The following is a 13,446-nucleotide window of genomic DNA, read 5'->3' on the forward strand; positions in this document are numbered from 1 at the left end:
TAAAAAGGGAGGAAGGAAGAGAGAATTAAGGGTAGATTAGAAGGATAAACATTGAGGCAGTGTGGGAGAGAGAGGGAGACATGAGAAAAAAGTCTGAGAAACAGCATTTCTTAATCAATTGCATAACACACCATATCTCGCTCATTGATACCAGTGAAGAACATATGAGGCAATATCACTCAGTGAATGTTACACAGCACCACGAGGCACTGAAGCAACACGAATCATAAACAGGAAAGATTTTAAACGAGTAGACTTTTACATTTTCCACATCACCAGGAAGCCTGCCCGTCAAAGCCGACAAAATAAAAAAACGAGCACAAATCACAAATCACGTCCTAGCTCTTTGTGTTGTTACCAGTGTTGAGGTTTTGAAAAATGGATTCCAATCACGATCAGTCCCACGCACACGCACACGCACAGACACACACGCTCACTCTCCTTCACGGATCTGCCAAAGTGCCGGGAACACAGAGGCACAGCATTTGGACGGGCCTTTTGGATTACTGCTGTCACCTCGTTAAAATGTTTAAGTGAAGGGTTCTTAAGAGGATCTGGGCTGGGTCAGTGTTTACACTGGCACCTCCGCACCGGTCCCCACAAGCCTGTCTGGTTTGGGCACTGAGCCCTGGCTCAGGGTGGGACGTGGGCACCTCAAAGAGACAGTCAGGACCGGGCCAAGTGGTGAAATATGATTAGGAATATTATATGTTGTAGAACAGTAGAGCATGGGTAACATCAGAGGTTGGCTTTGGGTAGAACACAGGTGTGCACCACAGTTACTGTAAGAGGCTGCAAATCACAATATAATATGGAAATAAACAACATAATTCACTAATTTACTCTGAGCACGTGTAAATCAAGCCAGTCGCTTCTTTAGCTGGAATATTTGAAGCATAATAAAAAGGCCGAGTGTTCCCGTCCATCAGGTGAAACATGCATGGTGGGCTGCGTGCAGAGCGATTCCCCGCTGTGGCAGACGTCGATCTGCCAGAACTCCTCTCAGTGTTGGTATGGCGCGATTCCCCTCGGTGGAAGGTTCCAGTTTCACTTTTTATACTTGACGGAATAGTGATGAAATGTGACATGGCAATCTATAATTTATTCCAATATCATGCAGTGACATTTGACGAAGTGTAACTCTCAAATGGAACAGAGGCTCATCTGTTTCTTGGTAGTCTTTTTCCCCTCCGTCTGACACAGCGTTCGAGCAAGTCAGACAGCAGCCATTTTCCTCAGGGTGAAAACTTTGATATGTTTCCTTCTAGACTTTACAGTTTAGTGGAGGTTTAGGTTTATTGGCCGGGATATTCTATGCTGCAACACTGTCCCTTAAAACTGAGATTACCTCCCGCAGATACAGGTGCCAAAGTGCAAAATGCACATACTATAGGTCAGTGCATCAGAATACAGATCATTTTTAAAGCCACTGAAAATGCTTAATAAGTACGATCCCGTATGCAAAGTCAACTGGATTAAGAAACCACCTTTAATTAGAGGCCCATTCGCTGCCTTGAGCTAAAAGCTAATGTTAACATGCTCACAGTGCTAACTTGCTGGCATACTGTGTTATCATGCTAACATTTGCTAATTGGCACTAAATACAAAGTTGAGGTTGATGGGAATGTCATGTGTTTTGCAGGTACACCAAAGGATTGTGTCACTGCTAGTGAGTTTTATATATTTTAAAAGCCCATCTAGAAACAGGCAAACTAACCCAGGCTAGAAATGCTGCATGTGTAGCGTTGGTGCGACAATACATTCTTGTCTCTACAGAAATAAACACGAACTCAACATATTTAAATAGCATGATGAGGCCAGATGAAACGTCAGGAGATCACCAATAATATCCAATGCATCCTCAGGGGAACATGAATGTCTGTGCCAAATCTTACAGCAATCCATCTGATAGATGTCGAGATATGAAAGTGACTGTCCGACCAGCTGACGTTGCCATCCCCGGAGCCATACCACTAGCGCGGTTAAAAAAATCCCCTGAACTCTTTGCGTGCTGTGAGAGTGTAAGCCTGCTGTCATACCTTGCTGGGCTGTTTTGGCTTTGGTTTGATGCTGATGAAGACGTCCAGCTGCTCCATGAGTGCTGTGATACACTGCGGCTCCACCTCAATGTCCTCTTTAATGTCAAACATTAATACCAGCGGCAAGCAGCCCTGCGGAGCACACACAAAATGAAAGTTTTCTCATGCAGCTGCAGATGAATATCTTTCAGAGCCATCTCTGTCCCTATATTACAGGCTGTCTCTCAAAACAGTAGTAAATTTCCCTTTATACTACACCATTTGTAGACCTACATGTTAGCCATACCAATAAATAGAAGAATCACTGCTGGATCCATCCCACACAGAGCTTGGGAAATTCCGCCAAGAGCAATCTGTTTTGCATGATCACCACCACAAGCGCCACAGACATCTATATTTTGGGCCGAGTGCTGGACAGCACTCCTATTGTGAGTGGGTGTAATTAGCAGCAGAGTATAGAGCCAGGCTGGCTCTGACAGCGCCTGAGATTGGAGCTGTAATCTACAGTCTGGCTGGAAGAGGCCAAATCCCACAGCACACTACAGAGAGCAGGAGTCCTCTCCTCACTCCTGTATGCCCACTCTTGGCTTCCACTTTCAGAGAGAATACCCCAGTCCTCTTTTTCCTCATCCCTTCTTTCTCAACCTCCTCTCCCGCCTCCCGTCTCCTGCTCTAACTCCTCTCTCATGAGTCGTTTTTCACTCTCTCGCTCAGACAGACAGTGACAGGCTCCTTCTTGTGTGTCCACACCAAGAGAAAGTCATGTTTAGTCACTGCAACAACTCTGGCATTTGCTAAATGTCTTTGGGGCCAAATGGGAGACCGCAGACAAAGAGAAGGCAGCTCTGGCAGAATTATTGCCCCACATTATGGATCTCCACACAGAGAGCCAAAGCTGTTTACGCCCGAGATGTCTTCTACGCACCAGCTCAGCAGAAGCTTTTAGCCAACGGTAATTAAAGAGCCATCACTTTTACACATTTTTGAAACAGACATCTGATTATATTCCTGAGTAATTCAGATAAGGGTAGCCTCAGCGGTCACAGGCAACACAACAAGAATGACCACAGAGCATTTTTAACCAACAGAAATTTAAATGTGAGGCGCTTCCTCCTGCTCCAAAAGCTAATGGTAATGTGCCGACCTCTGAATTACAGACAGGGCTGAAATTTAAATCCACCAAAACCTACTGCGTACGCAAGCCAAACCAGTACCATTAACACCAATAAGGATCATCTGCATACAGTCAGGACATTAAGAACTCAAGCCAAGCTGATGCAAAAGTGTGTGTCCATCTCACATGCAGGTATGTGGCTATAAATCACGCAGGACAACCTTGAGTCGGCTTCAGATTGTTGTATAACTGGACATTTCAGCAGCATGAGCAGAGCCAAGCAAACCTCTCCCAAGGCTATTCAAAACCCCCAAAGGCAATCATGGTTTAGTTCTTAAAACCCATCTCAAAACCCACGCATCATTCACACATACCATGATGATGTTAGTGAAACAATGACACCCATTATTGCTACCACACAGCATGTGAAATCTGTCTATGTAAGGGATATGCTGCCAATGCCATCCCTTCACCACAAAAACAAAGCTTAATAGTTTAAAGCCAACCTTTTCAACCAGCGGATGCCAATAAGCAAAACACACACACAGTGTACACACCATGAGGTACTGCCGTGCCAGGCAGACCGATTCAATGGTGCCCTGAATGTAGACTGTGGATTTCTTCTGGGGGCTGTTGGGGTCAGGGAAGTGGATCTGGGCTCCCGTCCTCTGGGTGATGTGCTTGATGTTGCTGCCGTTGCGGCCCTTCATGAAGAGGTGGTGCTGGGGTGCGATGTCCAGGTGGGTAGTGACTGAGATGGTGCTTGCCAGGCTACCAGCCAGGTGCTCCAGCAGCAGAGCCGTACCCCTCTGGAGGAACGAGGAAATGGAAAAAATACATGAATTTGATTATTTTAATATTCTAACAAGAGTCTAAATTCATTCCAGCGAGTCTGTGAAACTACTGAAAACATGCTAACACGCTAACACAAGAGCCATGTTTACCATTCACATCTCAGTTTAGCATGTTAACATTAGCCAATTAGCTGAGGAGAATGTTATTAGATTGCATGTATTTGGTCATGAACCAAAATAGTGGAAAATTTGGCCTGACAGTGGTTAGACATTTTACATGAAAATTAAAACCTTCACACTCGCAGGCCTTCAAATGATGACCATTTTCATAATTATTTCATCTGTTGATCATTTTATGATTAATTGTAATGTCTTCAAATTTCTCGTTTTGTTCCACCAAGAGCTCAAAACTCAGAATATTAAATTTTCTGTGATATGAAAAAAAGCAGCTAATCCTCTAATTTGAGAAGCTGGAAGCAGCAAATGTTTGGGATTTGTCCTTGATAAATAATTAACAAAACTGCTGGAGATAAATCATCTGCCAATTAATTGATTAGACCAGTTAATCAACTTATCTTTTCAGCAGTAATGCCAACATTCATTCTGTCTGAGCAGTGTGGAGTATAATGAGTGTAATACATGCTAACTGTAGAGGAAGATTTAACAAGAAAATAAAGGATATAACAGTTTACTGACTTGTCACACGATTATCAAACATGAGACGGATGAGATAAATAGTTAATGAACAAAGAACACGGCTGAAACAAGATTTCATTAACAGCAACAGCCAGATCACATTACAAACTAATTGGTTAACGAGGAGAGCAGCAGCAGAGCCACGTTGCCCAGAGAAAACACCAGTGTTTTCTATATAACCAGTGAAAACGATGGTATTTTCCACTGCGTCTGCTGGCCGCTCTCATTCCTCGATGTCTCTGCAAAGCCATCACTTGGCCTAGTAAAGTAAGTAATTTCCAGAGTGCAACAGGAATTCACACACTGCAGCCAGCATAACACAACAATCCACAGCGGTTTTGGCAATCCTTGAAGGTGTTCCAAGGGTCTCACACCACCACATAACATAGCACACATATTCCTCTCATCCTCTCGCCTTAGTCTGGCACGCTTCCCAATCCGGGCTGACCCTTCAGACCTACCACACACTCAGAGGGGGCCGTGCCTCTCCATATGTACATATGCACATATCAACTGTACGCAAAACACAGGAAGGTAAAGCAATACACGCTAGCGTGCAAATTCGAATTGAAGTGCGTAGGCATGCATGAATAAATAAATGCATATATGCCAAACGCAGTCACTGGCAAGACGAAATGAGCCCCATATTGTCAACAGAGTCCCGGTATTGGAGAAAAGCAAGTGGCTAGAAGATGGTGAGATGACCCCTTTGCAGAATGAACCACCTTTCAGATGCCAGTTGAGGAAGTGCATGTGTGTGTATCTACATATATAAACTGTAGAGTGGTGGCACTCTACAATAACAATGGAGCTCAGGAGAGCCTTCTGCACGTCAGTCGTGGGACAGTGTCTCTTTCTGTTACGGGGGGATCTGACCCAGCAGCCGCCCAGTTCAAGCGACCAAACATCTCTCAGCACTCTCTTGCCTCCGCGGTGTTAAAAGTAATGAGGCAGTTTACATGAGAAAAGTGAGGAACGCTGACAGTGTCGGTGGGTTTTGACACAGTAGCTCTGGAAACCTTTTCTTGGTCTGCGGCTCGCTGTGTAAACGGGTGGAGAAGAGTGAGGGTATCAACGCAAATATTGTTACACTGACAGGACTGACGAGGAGTGCGCGGGCCAGGGTTCAGCCGGTCGTTCGGGCATCTTTCACAGGACACACTGGCTGCAAGTCGGCTGGACCTTTAACACTTTGTCTCTTCATATTTTCAAAGATTTGCCTCTTTTCTTTATTTGTCTCTGAATTGAATATCTTCAGATTTTGGATCATTTGTCAGACAAATCAAGCAACTTCAAGGTCTCGGAAATTGTAATAGGCTTTTTTTCACTATTTAAAAAAATCATCAGCATAAATGATAACAGTTGCAGCTCTTTTAACAAAATAGATTTGGATGACTCTCTGCTTGCAGCTTTAAGACAGACTCAAATTCATAATTCAAGGTTGGCTTGTGAAGAAAAGCAGGTCATCCAGTAATTTGGGGTTCAACTGCCGACTCCTCTGGTCCACACGGTGTCCTTGAGCAAGACACCGAGCACCAAATTGCTCCAGAAAACTGCCTTTCATGTTTCAGCTCTGCTGCCATCAGTGTGTGTGAGAGTGGTGTGTGTGTGACTGAGAGGCAAACTGCAAAGCACTCTGGGTGAAAGCTCTCCATAAACACAGTCCATGACTTGTAATTTTTGCATTTTATGGTGGCTTTTAGTTTGAAGGCAGCAAATGGAAAAATGTTTACAATTCAGTTTGATTGCACTGATTTCAATGACTCAGCAATACAGAGTTGTGTATTCACAATCAGATGTTTTTGGGTAAATCTTTAACTTCTATTCAATAACCAAGTAACAGAAAGCACTGATCATCCCATTCACTTAGCTGTCCAACACCGCCATCCAATATTCACTTCCAAATTACGAGACCGCCCCTCACCTTGACGGCGTTGGCGTTGTTCTGTGAGCCGCGAACCACGCCGGTGGCCCTGTAGAGGCGAGTCGGGGGCTTGAAGGAGACTGTGAGGTTGTACGTCTGCGAGATGTGCTGCACGGTGGGGGAGCTGGGGTCCGACTGCATGATGGCGGGAAGCTCGAAAGACAGCACGAGAGGGAGCAGCTCCTGCAATATGGTGGGACAGAAGGAGAAGAGAGGAGGGAAACGCAAGTGTCATCATACATACAACAAACATAGTGTCACTGACACATCGCGATGGCTGCTGAAACACTGCAGTTACATAAAGTTAGATTGCTCATCATTATGCTCCAACTGCTGCTGCGAGAAAATCGGGAAATGAAACATGTCGTACCAGATTTCTTAACAAAATCACAACAGGCACAGTATGGCGGCTTACATCACATAGTGCTGTCGCTCACACTGATCGAGACCATTTGGACCCCAAGAGAAAACACAGAAGTAAAAGGGTGATTTATTTATACAGTGCAGACTTATGTGAACTGACACACAGACATAACAATCCTTCCTTTAGCAGAAGGTGGCAAAAAATGGAATCTGTCAGCTAAAATAAATCCAGAGACGTTAATCAAAATGAGGTCAGCAGCGCCAGCACTAAGAGAGACACCCTTTGTTACAGTGAGTATGCTACAGGGTCCTGGTGGTATCACATGGGAGGACTGATTTAGACATTACGGCTTCACGGTCTTGCAAGCTACGGTTTAAAAGTTCTGCAAAGTGGGTTCATTCTCAATCATACATTAATTTCAAGTCGCTGAATCAAACCACAGGAGCTGCGGCGGACCTCGTCGTTTGCATCCCAACAGTCATTCAAACAAAACACATGCAGACTGGAAGGCCTCGCTTCACGCATACACATATTTATGCATGCATGGGAGGCACACACCCACACAGAGACAAACTGAAGGGAATGTACAAACACACACTCACAAAGAAGAGAATGAATGCACGCTCTCACACACACACACAGTGTTATCCAAACAGTGACTCTTGGGCAGAGGGCCACTATGGTTTTGGCTGCCAGTGAAGGGCAAGCAGCATGAATTGCTCTGACCAAAGAAATGCAACCCTGATCAGTCCCATATGCGCTTGGCCTTACATTTATATCACGTTTCAGCACTCGCTCTCAGAGGTCTCGAGAAATTTAGGTCAGCACTGAGGGAAATGCAGGAGAGGACAAGCAGAGCAGCAGGAGTCAGGCGCTGAATGAAGAATAGGCTGATTTTTATGGTGGAGCTGACCTCAGCTTTTTTCAAGACGTCTACCTGGCAGATATGAGTTTCACATGTATTCAGTCTGAAAGCGCTGTTAGAGAGCCTCAGTTCTCCCGACACCAGCGTGAGACATGAAGAAAAATGAAAATATCGTCGAGGTAAAGCAACTGGCCAGACCTTTCATCACCTGCCCGTCAGCTCCACCTCTGAGCGCTCAGAGAAATCTCCAGAGAATCCATCACCTCAACAACTGCCTTGCTACAGACTCAAACAGATCTCCACCCAAGAAGGCCTCAGAACACAGAAGACTTACATGTCCACTGTCGTACATCTGAACGTTAAAAGGGACATTACGTCCATCGCTAATGCAGCCCAGGGGGAGAAGTCGCAGCCTGGCCACGTCTGGTTTCAGGAGAGCTGGGGGGAGGATGTGGTCTACAGGCCACCCAGGACCAAACACACATCATGCTGTATACTGTTGTGCACTGGCAATCTCAACAGTGGAACACTTTTTGTTTGGGGGGGGGGACAAGAAAGAGGAATAAGCTCTTCTTCCCTTCATTTTACAGTGTGGTGTTTTAATATCAGCACAATGCAACCTTAAAAAATCCCCTCTCACTCTTCCTTCTTAAAAGAACATAAAAACGTAATTGCAGTGTCAAAAGTAATTATATTCTCTCTCTCTCTCTCTCATATATATGTATGTGTGTATATATATATGTATCTATGTATGTATGTGTGTGTGTTTGTGTGTGTGTGTATATATGTATATATGTGGCCTATCTTATTGGCAAATTAAATCAACAAGGTGTAAATTAGCAGGCTTCAGAGATGTTAGTAGGTTGTTTTTTCCACTTTAGGACAGAGGGCTAGCTGCCCAACCTATATGCTGCTAAGCTAAGCTAACTGTGTCCTGCATTGTGGCTTCATACTGAACATACAAAATATGAAAGCCAACTATTCATTTAAAGCAAAACTGGTGCAAACATAATAAATTTGTTATTCATCAGTAAAGCAGACAGGTTTGCTCTACAATCAGACACAAAATTGCTTCAAGGCTAAGTGATGCGGCTCATACATAACTTAAAGCTGCGTATGGAAGGACTGTCTAATTGTGATCATTGAGTATTTTATAGAACAGCATACAAGGTTTTGGGGTATAATGGAATGAGGTGAGCATCAAAAGGTCTGGTTCCACTGAAAGGAGCCAACGTGACTTCAGGGGAAACCTGTCTTTTGATCCGCCCTCGTCATCCCGTGACTGTGTATTCTCGGGAAGCCAGACCAACCTCTGTGGTTCTCTACAGCTTATATTGCTACGGTTAGGTCTAGTTCTTCGTTTTTTCTCATCCATAGGAAAAAAGTAGATGAACTGGGTTGTGGCTTGCTGCTATGAAAACAACCATTAAGCATGGAGAGGTATGGGTATGCATACACGCCGACATCTGCCAACACACGCTGCACAAATATCCAGCGTGACCTTCTCCTTCCTCTCTCACTCACTCAGTCATCCTCGCATGCACACATACACACACGCACGCTCGGTAGCGTCGGTCAGTCCACAGTGAAGGAACGTGTTCACTGCAGACAACTGCCGCGGTGTGGAAATAAAGCAAAAGTTCAGGGATGTAACACTTCACACGACCACAGAGGTCCTCCGCCCACAGAGCTGAGGCTGGAGGTCGGGCTTCCAGTCAGGCTGAAACTGAAGATGGAGAGGAGGCTAAGAAATGGGCTGGAGATTCCACAGGGGCTGAGGCTCATGCTTGTATTTTACAATTGCTCTTGGGAAGTGGTGAAGGAGTAGGTTAGGAATGGTGCTTGCGGCTTCGAGGAAGTGCTGAAACTGTGCCTGGAGTGCACAATTACCTACTGTAACCCTGGAGCTCTTCCACTGGTCGGATTAGGTAGAGCACTTGGCCGGCTTGAGTCTGATGTTTTGTTTATTGACAAAGTAACCGCTTGGAGTGATGCATGTGGGAGCCAATAAGTAAACAACATCAGGATTTCTGACTAACACGTGAGCTGGAGGGGCTTAGTCAGGCTTAGAATTAATTTCATTAACAAAGACTATGACTAAATACTCTCCTCAGCGACCTTTGTTTCCATGAGTAAGACAACAGTGACATCATTAAACTGTGACTACATCAACATGCAATACTGTTATTGTCAGTAACAAAAAAAAGAGAAGAGGCAAATATTACAGACTAGAGTGGACTCTAGACATAAGTTAGATTAAATATTTTACAGGAAGCTGGTTTAAGTCAACAACACGGCTCAGGAGAAAGAACCAAGGTTTAGATATCTGGGCCCATATTGATTACAGCGAGGCAATGCTTTATCAGAGGGGAAGCAGTGTGGCCGTAACACACTGAGGCTCACCACAAAGAAATGAAGGTAGATTAATGGAACATTAGGTTTTTTTAAGTCGTTCTGACCAATGGAAGAGCAGGAGATGGGTACTCTAAGGCTGCAGTCAGGTTGAAATTTACTCACGTGTCGGAGGAAAGAGGAAATAGCATGAGAACGGTTGTAAACAAACACTTGGGCTGGTGTGGCTCGCAGGCTATCAGCCCCAGTCCACAAATGAGTTATTTAAGCAGGGTTTCATCAAACGTTTCGGGCTTTCCTGTATTTAATCTGCGCCGCTGTCCTTGTGCTCGTTACAGCCGCGCTGCAGCCCTCCTTCGCTGCTGCTTGCATTACTTTGAACCAATCAATACGTGCTGACTGAGAGGCCGATCTCACCTCCTCTCTCAAAGTGGCAGTGGACGTGATCTGACTGAGCTCTGCACAAAGCGAAAGAGGCGCGTCACTTCGCGACCTGAAGGCAAAGGCGTCTCACCTTCTTCCACACAGAGATGAATGGCTGCACCATAACCTGCAAAACTGACACACACGCCTGCACACGATGTCGGCGGGGTCATCAGGGCCGCGTGTGCAAAAACTCAAGCAGCCATATATTTGGCAAAAAAAGTGATGATGCTTTTTCCGCTGTAAAAATCGGTCAGCACTGCAGTCAATCGCAAACTGTCAGATATTCAAGTCGACCGCAATCGTTGTGCTGATTGTAGGTGAAAACTACAGATTTACAAGCCTGCTGGGAGCGCGTGTTTGGGTGGAGTATTCCTTTAAAACAAATGTGGCAGAGTTCCAACTTACCCTTATTTTTACTCGCGCTGCCTCCACCCCTCCTGGCTGCCCTGCAATGGACACCTGTTCACAATAAAACATTACATGTAAATCAGTTGGCCAGTTCTACTCCGATCCAAGACAAACAATGGCTCAGATCGTTGCATACAGTTGCACTTAATTTCAATGTTGAAAGCAAGATCAAGAACAATCATAATGCAAACCGCAAAAGTTTAAAGGCCTCCTCTAAACTGGAACCTAATCCCTTTTTGTGACATATTTCCAGTTCATGTTTTATGTTCTTGAACCACATCGTTACAGTCACCATGAATCCAACATTGTGATTAGAAATGGCCTCAACAATTAAAGTAATTGACCTTTTAAGTCAACCACAAACATGAGAGGCCAGATTAAGTTCATTTCCATTGAAATGAAAAAGGTGATAAACAGTCTCATTAGATTTCTCCTCTCCTCTTTCCCCTCTTTCATGGTCAACTGCTCACCACTGTGACCCAAACCAAGATCTGATCTGCAGTGTTGCTGCTCCAGAGCAAATAAAAACCTGATTTTGGGAGCAAAATCCTCAAAAAAAAGAAGAAATGAGTAAGCAAATATGAAGCGGGTCAATCTGGTTCATCTCTGGCCCCCATTACTTCCACACTAACAAAACTCATGTATTAAACATATCTGCACACACACACATGTATGACAGGGTGTGAGCAGCAATAATACTGGCAAACGTCTGCCCTCCTGAATCCTACCTGCTCCAGTGAGAGTGACGGGTGAGCAGCCAATTCACTGATGTTCACAGTTATCTTTATTTGCTTATCGACACTAAAACACTTGTCCGCACCTCAAAGGCTCCGCTGCGGTCAGTGAGCCTTTGACAAAAAAGAGACAGCTTAGGGGGTCTCAGGCCTAAAGGAACTGCTTGCGGCTTATCAGCATATACTTGCATCATCAGAGTAAGACGGCAGAGGGCTGAACAGCCTGAGATACAGAGCACTGCTTTAATGGTCTACACAGAGACCACTGAAAATCAGTCAAGTAGGAACTGACTTTGATACACAGGTGCACTGTGGAGCACCACGCAGAGATAAGTATCTAATGCCAGCAGTGCACTTTCCAGGACTCCTCGCTACACTATAATGGTAATTACAGCAGGATCCCATTGCTCTTCCAGTGAGTCCAGACAAAACACACTGGCTTCCTCCGGGTTGGCCAATCAAAACAGCCAACTGGATCTACTCTCTGCAACCTGTTTGGATCCTTAAACCCAACAACCAAAGCTACTGCTGGAGAAAACAAGTCGTGGAGGGAGCGACGACAGTAGACACTCGAGTCAGCAGAATGCAGTACACTTACACTCAAAACATAATCGTGGTGAAATGTTGTGGTTCAAGAGATTAAAGCGAACGATCCGATGAGAGAAACCCTTTGATCGGCCAGCAGTACAAAGCCCGCTCCACCCACTCTACGCCCGTGTAAATCTATGTTGTAGCACAACAAACCTGGTTGCTTTTCTCTGCCTGGTTGTTCCTGTTGGAGTCTGGGAAATGGATGTGGCACCCCGTCTCCTCCATCACCCTCTTGATGTTGTTGCCACCTTTGCCGATAACGTGCGAGTGCTCTGTGTGGGAAACGTCCATCTTCAGGGTTACCCTGTTACTCTAATGAGAAGGAAAGAGAGGGTCGGGGGGGAAACGGTGATTGAATGCACAGCTCAGTGAGTGGAGCATGGCACTAAGACAAATGTGTTTGATACATGTATTTTAAAGGCACTTAATAACAAAGATTGAGATCACGAAAAAATATTAAACTGTATAAATTTCCACTGTCAAAAATACTGAAGCTGTAAGTGTCTTTCCCGCAGTGGCTGCTGGGTAATGAAGCCATCTAGAGCAGTGCAGTTGATGGTGTGCTTGATAGCGTATCCAATATCACCACAGACAGCTTACTGAGCTCACCATCATCTCTGGTCAAATCTAACTTGTCTGTTTTTATGGCTATGTGACGTTTTAAAGCGCATAAACAAAAAAAAGCTGCACTCTCTGGTTCCCACCCTGCTCCTCGGATTAGAAACGCCAGAGCAGCAGCTGTCCCCGTTTACTCCATCTCCAAGACCAAAAACTTACAATCCCCCCCTCGTTTAAACACTTTCACATGCTGCAATTATTTAGAAAAGTGGCATATGAGCAACAAAACATGCAGCACTTAAAAAAAAAAAAAAGACTGAAATGATCAAATATCTCTGCTGAGTCTCTACCAGAATAAAATGGCATTCGTGACAAAACCATATGAAATGCTACAAACTAAGCCAATCATGTGTTGCTCCTTTGTGTCTGGCTGTTCAAAGTGCATGGATGATTGCCTGCCCCCAGGGGGTGCTACAGCGCAGTCGCCCAGGTATGTGATTTTCTTGGGTTGCCATGGCAATGAAGCCTGCAATGCACACACTGCAATCCCCGGCAAAGCTCGGGATGCGAGTATCCAGCGA

General features: G+C 44.9%; 1 protein-coding gene across 1 annotated transcript in view; it reads right to left on the reverse strand.

Moving 5' to 3' along the window:
* The window catches only part of bicc1a (BicC family RNA binding protein 1a), a 55,519-nt gene that overhangs the window by 10,364 nt on the left and 31,709 nt on the right, over nucleotides 1-13,446 (reverse strand). The window contains exons 5-9 of the mRNA XM_076743658.1: nucleotides 12,461-12,619; nucleotides 10,980-11,033; nucleotides 6,568-6,750; nucleotides 3,711-3,962; nucleotides 2,040-2,171 (exon numbers count right to left, since the gene is read on the reverse strand). Coding sequence (XP_076599773.1) covers nucleotides 2,040-2,171; nucleotides 3,711-3,962; nucleotides 6,568-6,750; nucleotides 10,980-11,033; nucleotides 12,461-12,619 — 780 coding nt within the window. The remainder of the gene's footprint in view (nucleotides 1-2,039; nucleotides 2,172-3,710; nucleotides 3,963-6,567; nucleotides 6,751-10,979; nucleotides 11,034-12,460; nucleotides 12,620-13,446) is intronic.

The sequence above is a fragment of the Chaetodon auriga genome, chromosome 11, assembly GCF_051107435.1.
Source record: "Chaetodon auriga isolate fChaAug3 chromosome 11, fChaAug3.hap1, whole genome shotgun sequence".
Classification (NCBI taxonomy): Eukaryota; Metazoa; Chordata; class Actinopteri; order Chaetodontiformes; family Chaetodontidae; genus Chaetodon; species Chaetodon auriga.